Source organism: Dreissena polymorpha, chromosome 14 (assembly GCF_020536995.1).
Source record: "Dreissena polymorpha isolate Duluth1 chromosome 14, UMN_Dpol_1.0, whole genome shotgun sequence".
Lineage (NCBI taxonomy): Eukaryota > Metazoa > Mollusca > Bivalvia > Myida > Dreissenidae > Dreissena > Dreissena polymorpha.
This window is the reverse complement of record NC_068368.1, coordinates 57,134,252-57,156,511: the sequence shown is the minus strand read 5'-3', so window position 1 is coordinate 57,156,511 and position 22,260 is coordinate 57,134,252. Positions and strand designations below refer to the sequence as shown.

Here is a 22,260-nt window from a genome sequence, read left to right as displayed (position 1 = left end):
TGCGTAAAAAAGATTGCCAAAACACTTCTAATCGATCAAACAAATTAAAATTAAATAAAATTGATAAATAATAATTTTACATTAACTTTGTGTTTATGTCGAGTTTTATACCTCCATCTATCCCGGACAATCCAGGACGATCCCGGCTTTAAGTTTAAAACATATTTTTATCGAGAAAACACGTCACTTCGAGGAAAACAATCAAAACCGTATCTATGGGAATTCCGTTTAAAAATAGGTACTGACGTATTTTACCAGGAAAACAGCCGGGGATTTTCTTAATTGTCGGCCTCTTTTTGATTGAAATCAGGGGGTTCCAAATCTATTTCGAGTTACGATCTGTTTGTAGTCTCCGACTTCAATCTGGGATTTAATTGTCATCTGATCATGCTGTATTAAGATTTTTGCATCTTTCAAAAGCTTATTTAAAACACAGTTTTTTTATATAGAACACATAATCCTGCCCAAAATACACACGACCGATATTGACGTGGAACAATTGCAACTGAACAAAGTAGAGACATTGACGTGGAACAATTGCAACTGAACAAAGGAGAGATATTGACGTGGAACAATTGCAACTGAACAAAGGAGAGATATTGACGTGGAACAATTGCAACTGAACAAAGGAGAGATATTGACGTGGAACAATTGCAACTGAACAAAGTAGAGACATTGACGTGGAACAATTGCAACTGAACAAAGGAGAGATATTGACGTGGAACAATTGCAACTGAACAAAGGAGAGATATTGACGTGGAAAAATTGCAACTGAACAAAGAAGAGATATTGACATGGAACAATTGCAACAATTGCAACTGAACAAAGGAGAGATATTGACATTTTACTAAATTGTGTAAATATTACTAAATTGTGTAAATATTACTACAGCAAAACTGCGATAACTCGAGGAAACACGGGACTCAGACCTCAATGCTCGAGTAATTGCAGGTTTCTAGTAATCCATGGTATCATTTGTTTTCACTGTTTCGGTTGGTGATGCTTAAATTCTGACTGCAAACGCTTTATTTACATGTAAGACTATGATTGGAAATGAACAGGCTTTGTAAAAAAAATCGCTTAAGGTTACAGTATACTAAACTAAACAATAAGAGTGATCGTTCACTCTTATGTATACCATACATTTTATCATAACTATCGATTGCTGGTTATTATTTAATTATCATTAAAACTGTGTAGCTTATATTTGCGTCTCAAAGGATGACAATTTGCAGTGTTTCTAAAACTGCGACTAACTTCACACCTAACAGGGGTTTTTTTTAGAGAAAGGGGAAGACGCTGGACGCTGGGTGAAAGGGGAAAAAAAGAGTGCGAAAGAGAGATATTAAGGGAAAAAATAAAAACTGTTCATTTCAATGTCTATAACTCATCAAAAGAGACTTGTCTCTGTCCTTTTTGTTCTTAAACACATTTAACAGGTATTAAAGTCAAAGTCCTTAATAAAGTTGCAGGTGTAGATCTAATAATGGGAAATGTTTTCAACTATATTTTTGTACTGGGGCCGGGGGACGATGTCAATTTTGTGATTTCAATTTCATGATGAATGGGTTGACGATCTTGATTTGCTACAGTATTGGAAGGGAAAGGAGCGGCAGCTGCCGATTGTCTACTTTCACTTTCACAATGTTCGATGTTGATTACCTCAGAATCCTGCTGGGTTATAACGGTTTTCGATGATTCTTACTTAAAAAATGCCTCGATGCGTTCAGTATCTTTTGAGTTCGAATGTTTTATTTTGTTTGTGTAAGAACGCTAATTGTGAGACATTTTTTTCTGTTTTCACGTTTATACCTCGGCTTGCACATAGCCCGGATGAAAATTCGACTGGTTTCCGGTAATTAATTGACGAAACACCCTTCTCGCGCAAGACCGGTATCCAGTAAAATAGTCACATGATAATTACAATTAGTTGCCCAGTTTACATGACGTTATTTAAGAGCTATATTTAGAATAACTGGGATTCCCAGATGTTGTGTGTTCGTCTGGAGAGAGAGAGCGCGAATTCGTTGTACATGGTGCAAATTGGATAATTGTCGAATGCCCCAAGGAAAAATAAACATTTCTTTGAGAGAAAATATTATATTTTGGTGAAAAATGATATTTTTGGTGGGGAAATTGTATTTTAAGGGGAAAAATTCTGGTAGGGGAAGACGCCGAATATCGGTGTCACTTTCTTAGTAAAAAAAACCCCTGCCTAATCAAGCGTTTTTTGTCTGCTTGATTGCCCTGTTTTCACAACTCAAATATTTAAACCACCCACCAGACGAGAAAGTGTCTTCGAATAATTGCCAATTAATAAGGTGTGAAATGCCTTTCAGGAACCGGCACACATCCTCAAGTTATCGAAAATCGCATGTTTGAGTTATTGCGGGTATTTTTATATAGCAATTAAAGGAAAATGTTAGGGGCTTCCTTTCATGCTCGAGTAATCGCCAGTTTTCGGGAAATCGCCAGCTCGAGTTATTGCAATTCTACTGTAAATATAGGAATATTATTTTGCCTAGTTAGGCATATTCTTTTACAAGATAGAAATATTCTTTTACAAGTTAGGAATTTTGTTTTCCCAGTAAGCCAGGAAAAAGGCTTCCCCCAATATGGCATTGAATATTACTTTGCTAGTAGGAATACATGTATCATCATGAATATTGCTTTACTAGTAGGAATACATGTATCATTTTTCTAGCAAATAATATGGTTTTCCTAGTGAAGAGTACTTGATCATGTGGCAAAAATAATGTGCATAGTTTTATTGGAGTTGTTAATCATTTTGATCACTGAACTTTGAAAATTATTTATAATTTATTATATCCAAGGCAGAAATATCTCAAATAAATGTGTTTCTATTAAATATACAGTTGTTCCTGGAAAGATAGCAACTTTTGACATTTCATAAAACGCAAATGAACCTTTTCATTTGGCAGAACTTCAGAGTGTTGGGGGAAAACAAAGTGTTGGGGGAAAAACAATCTTTAACAAATTATTATGTTAAACGTAATAAATGGACCCTTTAGTTATGGCAAAAAATCAGTGTCTTTTGAGGACATCTTGAGCAAATTATGAATTAAAGAACAAAAAGTAATTAAATATTCATAGAAAATCATTAAGTTCTTTTTGCTCAGAAAGTGTCCTAAAACAAACTGTAGTTCTAAGTGCTGGCTGTTTGGATATAAAGCAACCATCCCTTACAGGTTATTTTTGAGTGAAGATGTCTCGTCATGTAAACAATTTTATGTGGTTGTGTGAATTGTGAAATACCATGACAAAGTAATTACTATATCTGCTGGAAAGAATAATTGTTGTTAAAGTTCAAACTTTTATACAAACACGCTTCATTCACGGCAAATATCAATCATACATTACTTCTTGTTTGAACAGAGACGAGAGACGACTATCATCAACTTGTTTTATGCATTATCAATTTCACAAGTGATAGAAGAGGAAGTAGAACACTGGGATGGGGTGATCCATGTGATCTAAGCTGATTTCCTGGCATATGCACTGAATTCTGACCAAGAACATATTATCTGAACTAATACTTCTACCTGCTGAACATAATTATGTTCGACATACCACATTGATTAATACTTTTGAAGTCAATAAGGATCACTTTTTAATTGACAAGTGATGCACTTACCTTGTATAGTTCGTTTGAAGAAGGCTTTGCATGCTTCACATGAGGAGACACCATAATGGAAACCAGAGGCTATATCTCCGCACACTAAACACAACTTTTTCTGTCCCTCGGCAGACTCGAGCTCATAGTTTATACTGGAGCAGTACTCCACTTTCGTGTACTGATGGTGATTGTTCTCCACACTACACGGCGATACCTCGCCACTGCTCTCCCCACTGTCACCAGTGTATCCAGAATCTACATCTATGTTGTCCATAGCGTACGAAAACACGTGACTGTCAAAATTGAGTTTGCTGTCCTCCAAGCTACATGGCGACAGGTCTGGTGACAAGTCGCAGCTGTCGAATCCATTGTCGAGGCTATCGTCCGGAAATGAATGGTCCGAACCTAGATCATCATTCACCGAGTAATCGCCAAAGAGTTCACGTCCGAATCCCTCGTCAAAGTTGGGTTGATTGCAATGACTAAGACTAAGGGGACTAGAAGGTTCACACTTAATGCCTATCGACACATCCATCTGGATCAACAGAGTGGCTCCAACCCGCTTGCTGGCCTGCTGCCGTATGTAGGACACTTATCTGGAAGAGTGATCTAGCTTTCCTGATTAATTTCTGTTGGGTGGTTTCTTTATTTGTTGGGCTTTAACGTTTAGATCTGAGTTGACAAAATTTAACTCGATGCCTTGGTTTTGGTGTTGGCTTGTTGGTTATTGTGGCTTGGCTTTTGATCTGTGATTTCTTGATGTTCTTATGCTGACTGCTTTATTTGATTCAGAACTACTTGTTGCTTAGTGGGCTTTGTACCTGAAAATAAAAGAAAATCACATACTGTACTGAATACTGTAACATCACAACCAATTTCATTGTAGTTTCTCATGTATGCCTTATCATCAATTATGGCGTAACTATATACTGTGCTAGATAAACATAGCCATATGTCTTGCCTCCTGGCTTCCTAGAATTTATGCGACATGTAAACCAAACATATCAACTGTCAGAAATGAACAAAAAGAAGAATACCTGATGAGTTATGTTCAAAAATCAAATTATGGTAAATGACCACACATTGCCATCATTCCTTAAGCTTATTAGAACAGATCCAACAATAATTGTGTTCATAGTAATTAACAAACAAACAAACAAATCAGGACAAAGACTTGTGGAATCCAAACAAAAAATTCAGACAATAATTACTAAAGCTATTAAAAAATTGTAATTATCATAATACATATCATAAGATACAATTCTTGCCCAGTCACAGCCATATATAAAAAAGCCACACAAACAAACATCTATCAGGAAATTCAGTGCAAATTGCAACAAATCCTGGTGATCTGTCTCTTGTCGCCATATGGGCTGCAAAAAGAACAGTAAATCTTACAGTAAATCTCTAGACGGGCAATTGTGCCCTTGCCTTTCAATAACTGGGCCCTGTCTGGCAACCATTATTGAACACTTGTCAAAGAATATTTTCAGACAATTTTATGTCTTGGAGACAGATCTTTTTAAAGAGCTTCGTGACTATCTTTTGCTTTTATGAGTATTGCATTACCTAATTTTTAAATTCACGATCTTATACAAATCAGAATGTTGCAGCTAGACTATGCAGTATAGATAATATCTTACAATATATTCTATATATATTTAAACCATACTTAGCATAATCTTAAAGATATTTTTTTTTTATGCTTTCCGGTGGTTTATAGAGAAATATCAGTGAATTAAAACTGATAATTTCACTGTTTCAAACAATGAAAATTATCAGTGAAAATTATCGATAATTTTCACTGTTTATGTTAAATTACGTCATTTTTTTAGACGAAATGACGTCATTTTCCCAGCGAAATTCTTTAGTTAAACTCTTTAACAATGTATATAAACTGTGAAAAAAAGCGTAAAATAAAAAGAACATTTGTTGGGTTCGGTGGATTATCGATTTTAATTCACTCTTGATCATATAAAAAATATATTTTCTATAATCACTCGTGAATTAAAATCTATAATCCACCAAATCCAACAAATATCCTCTATCTCAACCATGTAATATAAGTAATTATAATTATTAGTTAAAAGCTTACATTAGAGGAAGAAGATTTTGAATCAATTTAACAACTTTAATGCAACTCCATCATTCTCAAGGGAAATAAATAGAGTAAAACAACCCATGGAACCAATATTACTGCCATAAAATCAGAAACTTGATATGATAACTGTATATCATTTAAATCAAAATCAGAATGACTTCTATCAAGAAGTGAAAAAAATATTCTTGTTTAACGGAAATAAAATTGTAGACACTACATCCGTGTTTGAGTGCAGTGACAACTACATATTGTTTATATGAATGACTTGGTATTTATACATACATGTCTGAACAAATCTTTCAGCTTTGCAATGATTAACTTTCAAAATCAAGTGGTAACTGGCATTCTACCTTATACTGCATATTAATCCACCCTGTTTATCCACTCTATCAATATTGAACAATTCAAAAATATGTTAATCATTGAGAAATCACCTGTCTTAAAATCCATTCAAACTTAAAACTAAGGTCAAAGCAAATGCTTAACATAAAAAGTCCTAATAAATCAATGGTATTACAACTGGCTATCTGAAACAAAATGTTTGCACTCCAAACAGCAATCAATAGATGGGAACTTTTTATCACACAGATTTATTGAGTTTGCAATAGTCTAAGATATGACTTTTTCAAAACTATTAATATGAAATATTATCTAACTTAATTATGCCTAATAAATGAGGCAAATTAAATTCCCAAGAAAAGAGCCTTATCCATGCATACAAATACTTCAGCTTATTGGTTATTGATTTTGCCCCAAAAGCAATGAATGCTAACAAACTTCCCCTGAGAAAAATCAATGGTGGCAGTGATAGTGAACTCACTTGCTCCAGATAAAAGCCACGGCAAAAAATGTTCACTCAACCACTACACATAACCAGATTGAAGCAAAACAATAGTAATTATGATACCTATTTACATTTATGCAACCAGCCTTTGGTAACAGTTTAATATTGCCTCTGACCAGCCCATTATGTCCCCTGTAATCATTGAACATAAATTTAAAGTTTATTTCACAGGCCACATTATCAGAAACCTTTGCAACACTTAATCCCCACAGATTGAAAGCTCAGTATAAAACCAACCCCCTTACATAATCTCTTGGAGATAAACCCCCAAAAGGCCAACCACAATTCAAATTTCAAATTCTTACCTGAAAGCACTTATGACTGTGTCCATGTGTAAAAAAAACTTGTACCATATCTTCAACACTAACACTATACAGACAGCTAAATTAATTACAGGGTCAACAATTCTGTAAAATGCTGGTCCCAACCAGATTTAGCAACACAGTTTAATAAATTATACACCTTTAAAAAAATATCCTTAAAAATTTGCATTGAAAAATAAAACCACATGCCGCAGAATAAGAACAAACAATATCAAGTATCAAGTGAACCAGCATTTTAAATAATGCTACTCCATCACAGCCTGAGCAACCTCCAGCCAGTGCTGGACCAAACCAGATCCCCGGCTCAAATGTCCCACCTACCCCAGTTCCATCTAACACCACCAAGTTTCATACCAGTGCAACTATTTAAATTGCACACCACCCTCAGATTACCTTAATAGCTACTAAAATATACAGTGTTTTTTTTTCACTTGTAGGGGAATAGTGGCGGGGCCCGTCCAAAGGGGATAAATGCGTCGTTTTTTAGGAAAAGGGGAAAATAAAAAATTCACTTGTTTATATGTAATGATATTTATTATATTAATACACATGTTTGTATGAATATAATATTCAAGCTGAATGTCTTTGTCCTTTTTCTTAAAATTAAAATATATATCAATGATATTTTTCAACATTTAAGTTTCAGACAGTTCAGCCTTCCTGAACAGTCTCAGTTTTCTTAGCCATTTTGAGTCTAATTGGGATCTTTTAAATCGATAAAATGGCAAATTCGAGCATTTTTTATCAATAAAATGGACCAAATTGGAATGATTTTATTAACAAATATTGACACAATATAGACACATCAGGCCTTTACTTTGCCATTTTGGGAGAAAAATGCAATTAATGTGAAAAGTCCACTGATTTGGGAAACACTATTAAATACAACCCTTTATAATAATTCAAAATAATATAAATTATAGCTATATACTTTGTTAGTTGTTTATGTAAATTTGAGATATATGTATCATGATTATGAGACAGTTCTTTCTAAAAAAAAAAAAAAAAAAAAAAATTTTTTTTTTAAAACTTCTGGAGGGGATTTTTTTACAAAATGGGGGAAAAATATATACTCTTTTATAGGAGAATGGGGCCGAATATCGGCCCCGAAATTGCCATAAAAAAACACTGATATACCAAATGCTACTTCAACGCATGAGATAGTTACCGCCAAGTGTTGTTTATTTAAAATTCTGACCTATATTTTGGACATATTTTGGAGGAAAAAAACACTTCAATATAACAAGCGGGTCCAGCACATAAAGTAGTAAAGTTCAGGGCTAATTATGATGCCCATCCATAAACAAGTCATACCAAGTGACTGGGAAGATGTATATACATCTACACACAAACAGCAGCTGTGAGGAAAAATCATTGGTCAAGAAATCATTGATTTAACTAACTGAAATACTGTTTAACATTGCTTAAATCTATACAGGTAAGAAGTTGTTACAAACAATTTTATTGCAAACAAAATGTATCATTCAGACTATTATATTTTTTTCGGCATTACAAATACCTTTAGATGGTTTCATATCACCCGACAGTAAAAATGAGCTAACCAAAGAACATTTTAGTAATTTTGTAATTTTTTTGCGTATTATTGCTTTGAGTTTTTAAGTAGGGAAATATTCTAAAGATTATTAATTTTTATTTTTAATTAGCTTTTTTAAAATCAGTTTAAAATTCATATGATCAAATGTTTTAAATAATTATTTAGTTTTTAAATTTTGAAATTGACCCCCCAAAATAAATTCTCCCCTATTTACCTGTACAGATTTTTTTGGTTATTTTTAACAACTGATTATTATTATTGAATTATGTTTCCAGTTCATTCATTCAATGCCCATACTTTACATTGTACACTACAACTAACACACGTGGCCAGGTTTATATTAAAACTTCCACTCCCTGATCCCACCTCATTTTAAACCATTAAACCAACAATAAATGATTAACAAAAAGTCTGAACAAACTATTCATTAATGGTAAATTTTGCTTAAAAATCAATTTACTCACAGATTATGTAAATGGTCATCAAAATATTTCCATTAATATTGTTTTATTTGCGAAATTATTCCAAGTTCTGAGTAACGTTCACAAAGAAAAGCTAGCACATGTTTATATCCGACTTAACAGCAGTAGTGTAGTTGACTCTATGCCACATGTTCAATACTTCCCACCTATCGTCTGTTCCATTATTTGCAATGGCCTATGGGAGTGCGAACACCATTACATGCTGCACATTCCCTGCTGTTTACCAACTGCCATAATTAATTACTATATTAATAAATACTAAAAACTTATGGAATTATGATCATTTACTAATTAATACTATCATTTTATATTAGCTTGTTTCAGTGTTATTTTATGAACATTCAATTACATGCAAATTAAACTTTTAGTCAAAATGATAATTTATGATCATACTTATAAATATTAATTTTGATAGTTGTTTTAACAACTCAGCAGGTCGAATGAGAAGGAAATCAACAATAAAATTATTTAAATCTGGGAGTATTAATATATACTTTGGAAAAATTAAATTAAATTAATCGCAATAAATCAGTCTGCAAAACTAACTTTTTTGTCTTCATAGCCAATGTGGCTATGAAACTTTGAAAATGTCATAGCCAGAGGGAATTTTTCATAGCCAGACAAAAATGAATTCATTACAGTGACATTATCATGAAAGGACGATTGAACAACAGTCGTTATTTAAAGTTCCATATAGATTGCAATTGGGGGGTTAAGATTAAAGGCTTATTATATAAAGCAGTGACCGAATAAACTAGTTAATCTCCGGCAGTAGATCACGCGAAACAGACAATAATTAAATAAATAATAGTATAGTAAACTGTTTTTACACTCTAATGGCTTTGCAATAACTATTAATTAAAACCCTGATCTCGTAGTCAACTTGTATTGTGATATGAATGATCAGTCCTTCATTTTAAACTACCCCGCCCACATGGCATATTCGAGAAAATGAAAAAAGTACAAGCGCGTCTTTATCCTTAGCCGCCTACGAATAGGACTAAAAGTGCAACATACTTGCTGCTCATATTTCCTGCGTTTCGCTACAGTCTCATCCGTTGGTGGTGGCAACTTCTTTTTTCCAGGGACAGAACTAGATGTCGGCGCTTTAAGCTTAAACATTTTGACCTTAGCAGACGAAAAAAGTGTAATTCTCGGCAGCAAGTATTTACCAGTACAAATTCAAAGCCGGTGCTCACGGGTATCGATCTTAATCATATGAATAATAAACACTGTTACGGTTATTTCGTAATTTCAAGGCTATTAATAACATACATTCAACCGTTTTACTTAATTTATAAAAAAAAAACGCACTATTATTTCATTTATCGGCGTAGAATGGAATTTCAGTTTACCAAAAGTATTACGACATTTTAAATATGCGAGCCGGACTTTACACTCTCTATAACATCTAAGGGAGATCACTAACGATAGAAAACTAAGGGAAGTAACCAAAGCGGTGTCACTGTAAGAATTTACACCTGAAATGCGTAAATTGATTATTTATTGGTTTATTTTCTCTGATTTTTTTTTCATCGCAATTCAGGCGATCTATATTCATTTTTTACATCGCCAGAGCTGAGATTTCATCGCATTGGCGATCAGGCGATGGGTTAATTTTGCAGACTGAATAAATAATAATCATAAATGATTTCATACCAATATCAACTTGAAATAAACAGCAAGATAAAAGCCACAAAGTAACAAGTGCCTGACCTTTTTATGGATTTAAAGATTTAAACCAGCCATCTAATATTCCAAATTTCCACAATGACAAAAATTAAACTGAAGTCCTTTAACTGCAGTCAACTCTCAGATAGTGAATGATAACAAAGATGTACTGCATCTTAATATGTATACCATACTAAGCCTATGCCGGTACTTAATTCATCATCACTCTGCCTTTAAACTTATGCTGATTTAAGATAAACTTTTATACATACGCACATAATTCTCTCATTTATACAAGGGAGATAACTATTTATTTAAGGCAGTCATGAGTTAGTTGGATTCTGTATAAATTGCATTGAAACCAGTCTCTTAAAGAGATACTTTTTAGTCATTTTCTGTCAAAACCATTTCTTGGTATTTTTTTAACAACCTTTAGCAGCTTCCTTGCTTTGGTATTGAAAGCTGCCACATTATCATGATGTTCATTTTATACCAAATTGAAACTAGAAATGGCGCTGCAGTTGCCGACATGTATCCCCACGCCGCATGTTTGACCCAGGGGCGCCCCAGGGTTGGTAATAGGGCCATGCATAGTTGAGATTGACTGTATTGTCATAAGAGATGTTCAGTATCAATTTAAAGTAAATGGGTGTAGAAATGAAGAAGTTAATGTAAAATAACCTAAAAAAAATGAGTGAAAATCTCTGACCTGGCCCCACCCTAACCCCCATAACTTTTGACCCAAGGGATAAGATCAAAATTCCAAAAAGTGCATTGTGGCACATGTGGTATGCTCATAGCTACCATGTGTGTAAGTTTCAAGGTTCTAGTGCAAATAGTGTAGGAGATATTGGCAACGACAGACGGACAGACGGCGGAGATAACCACAAAATAGATTTCAAAATCTAAATGCAGAACCTAAGTGTAAGGTCAAGGTCACAGGGGTAAAAAAATTTAGGTGCATGGAAAGGTGTTGTCCAGATACACATGCATACCAAATATGAAAGCAAAATCTCAAGAGACACAGCATGTATGAGCCTTTTTCGAATCAGTCGCAGATTTAAAATCCTGAATGCTGACCTTAAGTTCAAGATCAAGGTCACAGGGGTCAACAATTTTATGCACATGATTTCGAAACCTGAAAACTGACCCCAAGTTCAAGGTCAAGGTCACAGGGGTCAAAATTTGTATGCGCATGGAAAGGTGTTGTCCAGATACACATGCATACCAAATATGAAAGCAATATCTGAAGGGACACAGTAGTAATGAGCCTTTTTCGAATCGCGGTCGCTGATTTCGAAACCTGAAAACTGACCCAAAGTTCAAGGTCAAGGTCACAGGGGTAAAAAAATTGTATGCACATGGATAGGTGTTGTATGCATACCAAATTTAAAAGCAATATCTGAAGAGACACAGTAGTTATTAGCCTTTTTGGAATCGCGGTCGCAGATTTCTAAACCTGAAAACTGACCCCAAGTTCAAGGTCAAGGTCACAGGGGTCAAAATTTGTGTGCACATGGAAAGGTGTTGTCCAAATTCACATGCATACTAAATATGAAAGCAATATCTTAAGGGACACAGTACTATGAGCCTTTTTCGAATCGCGGTGCTGATTTCGAAACCTGAAAACTGACCCAAAATTCAAGGTCAAGGTCACAGGGGTAAAAAATTGTATGCACATGGATTGGTGTTGTCTAGAAACACCTGCATACCAAATATGAAAGCAATATCTCAAGGGATACAGTAGTTATGAGCCTTTTTGGAATCGCGGTCGCAGATTTCGCCTGAAAACTGACCCCAAATTCAAGGTCAAGGTCACAGGGGTCAAAATTTTTGTGCGCATGGAAAGGTGTTGTCCAGATACACATGCATACTAAATATGAAAGCAATATCTTAAGGGACACAGTAGTTATGAGTCTTTTTCGAATCGTGGTCGCAGATTTCGAAACCTGAAAACTGACCAAAAGTTCAAGGTCAAGGTCACAGGGGTCAACAATTTAATGTGCATGGATAGGTGTTGTCTAGATACACATGCATACCAAATATGAAAGCAATATCTGAAGGGGAACAGTAGTTATGAGCCTTTTTCGAATCGCAGACGCAGGAAAATCTCTGACCTGGCCCCGCCAAAACCCCCATAACTTTTGACCCAGGGGTCAGATCAAAATTTCGTTACTGTCACTGTAGCACACATGCTCATAGCTACCATGTATGTAAGTTTCAAGGTTCTAGTGCTAATAGTGTAGGAGGAGCAGGTGGCCAGAACGGATGGACAGACAGACATCACCACAATATCCCCACTTTTTCTCCGAAAAGCGTGGGGATAACAAGGGCTGTTTGTAAAACATGCATGCCCCCCATATGGGCTGTCAGTTTGTAGTTGCAGCCATTGTGTGAATACATTTTTGTAACTGTGACCTTGACCTTTGACCTAGTGACTTAGTCATCTGCCAGTCATGATCAATATACCTATAAAGTTTCATGATCCGAGGCCTAATAATTCTTGATTTATCATCAGGAAACCATTTTACTGTTTCAAGTCACTGTGACCTTGACCTTTGACCTAGTGACCTGAAAATAATAGGGGTCATCTGCCAGTCATGATCAATGTACCTAGGAAGTTTCATGATCCTAGGCCTAAGCGTTCTTGAGTTATCATCCGGAAACCATCTGGTGGACGGACCGATGGACAGACGGACCGACGGTCGGACAGACCGACGGACCGAAATGAGCAAAACAATATACCCCCTTTTCTTCGAAATGGGGGGGGGGGCATAAAAATATGTATATATAATTGTGTAACAAAATGCAGGTACAAAAATTATTTTTTACAAGTTCCTTTCATGTTGCTATCAATAATTTATTTACAATTATTAATTCAGAATTGTAAAATTATTACAACCAATTGCTTTTTGTAAAATTATTACAACCAATTTTTTTTAAATAATTATTTGAATTTGATGTGTCAAATGCCACAAAAATTACAAAATGCCACATCCTTATAAATGCCAGTTTCGATTGGTTGCGGAAACAATTAGATTTTTTTCATTGATTTTTTAAAATTTAATTTAACTTAATGGGAATAGCAAAATTAATAAGATCATCATACAAATATCAAAATTAAAGCACAGATAAAATTGCATCATGAGTTGTCCATAGTTGGGGTTATCTGATACACATGGCTATTAAACAAAATATCAAGTTTTAATTGAATAAGCAGTTTCAAACTCGACCAAAAGCATACAATTTTTCAACGTCAAAAGCAAGACGTGGCCTCTAGATTGTTCACAAGGTAAATAATGACCACCACAAGAAAAATGTTAGACAAAAGACCATCATGAAAGCTAGCTATGAGCAGCTTGTGCTTACAGGGATCACAATCTTCACCCAATTGTGAAGTGCTCTGTTGATAAAACTAGTTGATATATGGCAAAATTATCATCTTAACACCATCTAAAGTCTATTTCTGACCTATGATGGATGACCAGTCCTCACATTACAATTTGTTATTATTGTCAATTTATAATGGTCAAAAACTTAACAAGGCAATATATAGAAAAAATTTACACAAACATTTACTTTTAAAGGTAAGATTGTTATCAGTTTGACCGTGATAGTAATGGAAAAAGACTAATTGGCAATTGGCTTCGTTGTTTAAAACACTCGTTAACGATTATTCAGTCCCACGTATCCGCTAATCATAACAAATAACGTGTCAATGACATAAAATAATAAGGGACAGTTACAATCACCTAAAATAACAGACTTGTTAATTGGCATATGCCAAACAAGGCCCACCTCTTGCAAGTGACTACCAAGTGTCACCTCTCTTTCCCCAGCACGATTTTTTCGCAACCGCGTATTACATGTATTACAAACAAATCAAACGTTTTGTTTGTTTTCAAAACCAGAAATGGGCGAATTTAAGAGCGGACGAAATAGTCATTTTTATGAAAAGGGCGAAACTTTGTGCCGACGAAAATAAATGGTTTCACAGTATGTTAATTTTTGTGACCCATTGGGCAAGGTCAAATTTGTTCCCAGAGGCATAATTTGAACAAACTAAGTAGAGAACTATTATAATGTCACTACCTACCGAATTTGGTAGAAATAGGCCCAATGGTTATGGACAAGAAGATTTTTATAGTTTGCACAAAATGGGCCCAATATAAGCATATGTTCAATTTTGTGACCCCTGGGGAACAGTCAAATTTGATCCCAGGGGCTTAATTTGAACAAACTTGGTAGAGGACTATAAGATGTCATTACATACCAAATTTGGTAGCCCTATGCCATACGGTTATGGACAAGAAGATTTTTAAAGTTTGCACAAAATAGGCCTTATATAAGCAAATTTTCAATTTTTTGACCCCCTGGGGCAGGGTCAAATTTGACCCCAGGGGCATAATTTGAACAAATTTGAAAGAGGTTCACCACATGAACATTCCTGAGAAATTTCATCACAATTGGACCAGTAGTTTAGGAGAAGAAGATGTTTAAAGAAAAAGTTAACGCACGCACGCACGGACGCACACACGACGGACACAGGACCATGACATAAGCCCCGCTGGCCTTTGGCCAGTGGAGCTAAAAAGATTTATCAACAGTTATCAAATTGGCATCCATGATGATTGTTTTCATTTTGTTTCTTAATTATGACTTTAAACAAACATCTTTGTACAAATGACCAACCACATGTATTTAAGAAAATATCTCACCTAGTTATCAGAAATTACTGAACTATCATCCAAATACTAAAATAACTCTATCAAAGACATTCAAAAAGAAACGCTAATTTGGCAAGTACATTGATGACAAACCGACTCCACCTTTAATGAAATTCTGCTCAAATCAACCCATCCTCATTCATTAATATGGTTCAATCACACCTTTCCAATCTACAATTTACTATCATAAAAATGCTTTCAAATCATAATATTATAATACCTTTGGAATAAATTGGAGAACAATTTTGTTAGGAAACTAGGCATATGCGTTCTTGAGTTATCATTCAAAAACCATTTTACTATTTCGGGTCACCGTGACCTTGACCTAGTGACCTCAAAATCAATAGGGGTCATCTGCGAGTCATGATCAATGTACCTATGAAGTTTCATGATCCTAGGCGTATGCATTCTTGAGTTATCGTCTGACAACCACCTGGTGGACGGACCGACAGACCGACCGACATGAGCAAAGCAATATACCCCTCTTCTTCGAAGGGGGGCATAAAAAAGAATGTTGGATGTAATTGGTACTCATGGTATTTTCTCTGAGTGGATGTCCATCGAGAGGGTTGAATGTGAAATTATTGTATATCCTTATCACTTCTAAGATACAGCTTGCAAATAATTATTAAAAGTGGCACTAATCTTTACAATGCATGAATATATTAAAGTACAATGACAATGAATATATTTGTTTCCGCACTGGAAGCAACTTAGCGTTTTTTATACCTGTAAAGTGGTATGGCTTCCAAATACTTGTGCGAAATGAGCTAAAACAGAATCATATGCAAATCATTGATGTACCTGGAAAAATGAATAAGTTAATTTAGAGCACTTAATTTCTTTTGATTTTATTTGAATGGAAGCTCCATTACATTTCTTCTAAAGAACTGGTAATGATATTAAATCAGAAGGCATAGTTAAGGTCTGTAAGAAATCCTGGAAAACAATTGGTGATAATGTAATGTTACTGCATATAGTTTAGTCAAACACAAGTTCAGACAGGAACCTCTCAGAAACATTTTGTATCTTTCACTTAACAGTTTGCAAGTTTATCAATGGCAAGTAATAACATGCAATTTGGCAAGTAACTTATAACACAAACACATTTATTATCAAATTGTAATCAAATGCGGTGATGAATGGTAAAACATTTCTCTTATTTTCCTACAGAACATGTATTTTTATCTCCTAAAATAATACCAAATATACTTTACGCAGTTTTTGAAGATCATTGGCGAAATAAAACAATTCTTTATTTGCAAATGTTTAAATTATGCTATTGAAATTCCTGAATGCCAGGCAATTATGTTAAGGTCAATTTCCCATATGCAAGGATGATCCAGCTGACAGGGTTCAGACTCATTAGTCAAATATCAAATTCAAGGACTAGGCTAAGCTAAGCTCTTAGCAACTGTGCCTCGCCTAAAATTAATTCACCGACCCTTTATCAAACTGTATGTACCAGGTCAGTAAGAAGCCCCATTCTAATAAAACCTGATTACATTTCAATTTTAGCAAATTTAATGCTTGAAATACATGCCCAAGGTAGACTATGCCTAGTATTCTATTAAATATTTCATAAGAAGCTACTGAATATTCTGCACCTGATCATATGTAATAGATCATTAAGCATGGTTAATTTCATTCCAATGCAATCGCCATTTCACCTTAATTCACAATGTTTTCAAGGTTTGATACAACTGTACAATCTTTGACAGTAACGTTATAATTGATTGGTTTTTTAATTGCCTTCAAATGATTTCAATTTTAGCTTGGCAAATTACTTCCACAGGAGAATAAAATCTAAACACAGCAATCTGGGTGAAATCATCACGCTCATTAAATTAGCATGAAAAGAAGACAGGATTGCTAATATGTTTGCATTACCTCAGATTGAAATGGCATGTACTATGCTTTGAAGTTAATAAGTGACTGGGCAGTAAAATAAACAAGATAAACAGTGTACAAACAACTAGAAACAAAACTAATGCATGAGATTATTTTGATGTTAATTCAAAGCCATCATTTAAACTGACAAACATGGAAGGCATAACACAATTCTAAATCAAAATAGGCAAGAGCACCGCATAACGGGTACCACGCTCGGCTGCGGGTGCATTTTTGAATAAATGAAAGCTTGTCAGTTTTTTTGTTGTTGTTTTTTTCAAGGTCACAGTGACCTTGACCTTTGACCTAGTGACCCAAATATGGGTGTGGCATGTAGAACTTATCAAGGTGCAGCTACATACAAAGTTTCAAAGTTGTAGGTTGAAGCACTTTGATTTTAGAGCCAATGTTCAAAACCTTTACAAAATGTTAAGGTTTTAGCACAAAGCGGACGACACAACGATGGACACGACGAGCTGAAAATAACTTAATGCCTATTGACTTAAATCCACATGTCCTGGTGACACAGATTGTAGAAACATGTTGTAATACTGCACTACCATGAAACTGAATATAAGCTGTCATTTAAAGCACCATGTCATACTATCAATATCAAAATGTAATATTATAAATATTATAATCACTTACATTATTTCCATAACATATTCTGACAAGTCAACATCAATTTTGTTACTAAAAAAAAGTATTTTCCAGGTTGATTCCACGCACATTTACAAAACACCTTACTGTACCTGTCACTATGAGTTAGCGGTAGCCTTTAGATTAAATACTTAAATCTTTCAGCTAAGTGGTATGGGGTATTAGTATTCGGCTGTTAATCATCTTGGGTATTGTATCGGTTCCAAAATGTATTGAAATTAAATTGTATTGGAATGATTATGAAACAAGATAGCGTATTGCACTAGGCCATTTCATGAATAACATGCAGAACGTCTTGGCACAAATATGATGATAATATTGCTGATAATTATAGACTAAACAATATTCAAACAACTTATTTTGGCCACTGTGGAGAATAGAGCCACCTTTAGGGTGACTATCTATACTGTTATGTTTGTGACAAATATCGTATTTTTCTGTGCTATGTTTATGACACAGTAATGCATTATGATGCAATTCTTCAATACGAAAAGCGTCAATATTTTGAGTTTTTTTTAAGGTCACCTTGTTTAGTATGATGTTATTGTGCTGGTTATTGATATTGCCCTCCATTTTATGTTAACAAATATTTGCAATCAGTAGGGAAAAGATACTATGAAAACTGTATTACTAAAACAGAAAAACAGCAAATTTTGCAATTTTTTTTATAAACAAGTGACCTGAAAATCAATAGGGGTCATCTGCCAGTCATGATCAATGTACCTATGAAGTTTCTTGATCCTAGGCGTAAGCATTTTTGAGTTATCATCCGGAAACCATTTTACTATTTCGAGTCAGTGACCTTGACCTTTGACCTAGTGACCTATAAATCAATAGGGGTCATCTGCCAGTCATGATCAATGTTCCTATGAAGTTTCATGATCCTAGGCATAAGCATTTTTGAGTTATCATCTGGAAACCATTTTACTGTTTTGGGTCACTGTGACCTTGACATTTGACCTAGTGACCTAAACAATCAATAGGGGTCATCTGCGAGTCATGATCAATGTACCTATGAAGTTTCATGATCCTAGGTGTAAGTATTGTTGAGTTATTATCCGGAAACCATTTTACTATTTCGAGTCACTGTGACCTTGACCTTTGACCTAGTGACCTGAAAATCAATAGGGGTCATCTGCCAGTCACGATCAATGTACCTATGAAGTTTCATGATCCTAGGCCTAAGCATTCTTGAGTTATCATCCCAAAACCATTTTACTATTTCGAGTCACTGTGACCTTGACCTTTGACTTATTGACCTGAAAATCAATAGTGGTCATCTGCCAGTCATGATCAATGTACCTATGAAGTTTCATGATCCTAGGCCTTAGCGTTCTTGAGTTATCATCCTGAAACCATCTGATGGACGGACCAACCGGCATGTGCAAAACAATATACCCCCTCTTCTTTGAAGTGGGGCATAATAATGGGGCCTTACCTCTGAAGTGCCTGGTGTACATTGACTGGTTATTCACTTTGGCCTTAATATTTATATCCAAAAGCATTTTAAGAATGTTTGGTGAAGATTTAAAGAAAACTGTATGTTAAGGAGAGTGGCAATCGCACCTGGTGCACATTTGCTCGTTACCAAACATCTCCTTCTTTCATATTAACAAACATTTCCAAAAGGTTTAGTAAAGTTACAATTACAATTCTATAATATATAGATCGGAAACAAAACGAGCCGCCTGCCCGTCCGTCTGCCTTGGGATTTCCCATTAAATGCCATGTCAAGGGACTGGAGTATAATAACAAGATATGTGTTTGTCAGAAACACTATGTCCCCTTTTGTGCTGCTTTGATGCTATATATTTGACCTTTGACCTTGAAGGATGACATTTACCTTGACCTTTCACCAATCAAATGTGCAGCTCCATGTGATACACATGCATGCCACATATCAAGTTGCTATCTTCAATATTGCAAAAGTTATTGCAAATGTTGAAGTTGGGGCAAACAAAAAAAAAACACACAACCAATCAAACCAACAAACAGGGCAAAAACAATATGTCTCCCACTATAGTGATGGGGGACATAAAAAGGTTGGGAAAAAAAAGAATATTCTAACATCCAATAACTGTAAAAAGGCTTAAAGAAGTCCTTATCCCAACTCAAGTAGCCATTTATCAAGTGTTTTACTTTTAAATAGATCTCATTTATTGCTGTTTATCAGTAATACACATCAAAAACAACATAATATATAAATAGTAGTTAAAAAGTGGTCATTTCCAGTCATACTTAAAAAAAACTCCATAGGGATAGTAAAGACAACTTTTGTGAATAAAAATGACATTGAAATTCATGGCATGCAAATGAACATTATGACTACTCAAGTTGTGTAGGCTCCTCAGCCTCCTAATGATGCCCTTTTTTTAAGGCCTCCAGGAAAAAAGGAGCCCTGCGATGCCCACAAAATCCACAAAATATCCTCATAACAAACATGCACTGTAGAATCTACTCTTCTTCTTTTTCATTTAAATCGCTTTATCAACAGCAAAGTAACTTATATACAAGAGTTCCGCGGTCGGAGATGACCGCATTGAAGCCGGATTTTTTATTTAAATGACAGGAAAGTACCTTTCGTGTTTTTGTCAATGCAATACTTAAATTACTGAAATATTGTTCAAAGGTTGCAATACTTAAATTACTGAAATATTGTTCAAAGGTCAAAATGAAATGTAAGTACTTTTCAAGGCATGAGCAAACCTTGTGTTATGTTTTGAATGCATGCATATACATGAACAACAATAACATTTAAGGTCACAAATATGAACTTGAATTGACAATTAGGAAAGTTTGATCTCAATTTTTTTATTAGCAAATTAGTAAAATATTGTTTGAAGTTTCCATCAATTTCATTATCAAATGTAAGAAAATAAACTTAGATGAAATAATACTATTTATTGTACAAGCATACCAAAGTTATAACATGAAATAAGAACTTTAACATTTTTACATTCAAGGTCACAGTGACCTTGACCTTCAAATGAATGACCTTGAAATGTCCAGTGGTTACTTACTAGTTCTGGCCAACCTTCATGTCAAGTTTCAAGACTCTAGGTCCAAGCATACCAAAGTTATAACAACTTTAACATTTTTACATTCAAGGTCACAGTGACCTTGACCTTCAAATGAATGACCTTGAAATGTCCAGTGGTTACTTACTAGTTCTGGCCAAGCTTCATGTCAAGTTTCAAGACTCTAGGTCCAAGCATACCAAAGTTATAACAACTTTAACATTTTTATATTGAAGGTCACAGTGACCTTCACCTTCAAATGAATGACCTTGAAATGACCAGTGGTCATCTGTTAATCCTGGCCAACCTTCATGTCAAGTTTGAAGACTCTAGGTCCAAGCATACCAAAGTTATACCATGAAATAAGAACTTTAACATTTTTACATTCAAGGTCACAGTGACCTTGACCTTCAAATGAATGACCTTGAAATGACCAGTGGTTACTAACTAGTTATGGCCAACCTTCATGTCAAGTTTCAAGACTCTAGGTCCAAGCATACCAAAGTTATAACAACTTTAACATTTTTTATATTGAAGGTCACAGTGACCTTGACCTTCAAATGAATGACCTTGAAATGACCAGTGGTCATCTGTTAATCCTGGCCAACCTTCATGTCAAGTTTGAAGACTCTAGGTCCAAGCATACCAAAGTTATACCATGAAATAAGAACTTTAACATTTTCGAGCACGCCGCCACCCCGCCCGCCCGCCCGACAACATCAATCTATAAGCCGAGATTTTTTCGAAAAAAATCCGGCTAACAAAGCTAAGTAAGTTTTATGAATTTCTGACCCAGATATCTTAAGTGAGAGAACATTTAAAAGATGAACCAAGTCACCTGCTACACATAATTTGAATAATTTTGCCTAGTGAAATTATTGAACACTACAACTCAAACAGGTAAGTCTTTCTGCTTTGGTTGGAAGGTGAAAAAACAAAAACAAGTCAGGTTTGAAAAGGATAAAAATAAACTTAAACCAAAAATAAAACGATATTTTAACAAGACTATTGAAGTTTCATGATTCTAGGCGTAAGTGTTCTTGAGTTATCATCCGGAAACAATTTTTCTGTGTCGAGTCACCGTGACCTTTCCCTTTGACCTAGTGACCTGAAAATCAATAGGGGTCATCTGCAAGTCATGATCAATGTACCTATGAATTTTCATGATCCTAGGAGTAAGCGTTCTTGAGTTATCATCCGGAAACCATTTTACTGGTTCTAGTCACCGTGACCTTGACCTTTGACCTAGTGACCTGAAAATCAATAGGGGTCATCTGCGAGTCATGATCAATGTACCTATGAAGTTTCATGATCCTAGGCGTAAGCGTTCTTGAGTCATCATCCGGAAACCAT

At 34.9% G+C, this 22,260-nt stretch overlaps 1 protein-coding gene and 1 long non-coding RNA gene across 8 annotated transcripts in view; one reads left to right on the top strand and one right to left on the bottom strand.

Annotated features, from left to right (window-relative positions):
- LOC127857948 (estrogen-related receptor gamma-like) overlaps positions 1–22,260 on the bottom strand; it is a 93,891-nt gene that overhangs the window by 23,503 nt on the left and 48,128 nt on the right. For 4 of the 7 annotated variants that reach the window (XM_052394726.1, XM_052394729.1, XM_052394730.1 and 1 more), the window contains one exon: positions 3,656–4,458. In XM_052394726.1, coding sequence (XP_052250686.1) covers positions 3,656–4,172 — 517 coding nt within the window. In that variant the 5' untranslated portion in view covers positions 4,173–4,458. Of the gene's footprint in view, positions 1–3,655; positions 4,459–8,924; positions 9,086–10,658; positions 10,813–17,878; positions 17,902–22,260 lie in introns of those variants that run through there. The other 3 variants (XM_052394732.1, XM_052394728.1, XM_052394727.1) reach the window with 3 other exon arrangements.
- On the top strand, positions 20,801–21,558 carry LOC127857950 (uncharacterized). Its single transcript, XR_008038693.1, has 2 exons — positions 20,801–20,950; positions 21,096–21,558. It is a non-coding gene; the product is annotated as an uncharacterized LOC127857950 (long non-coding RNA).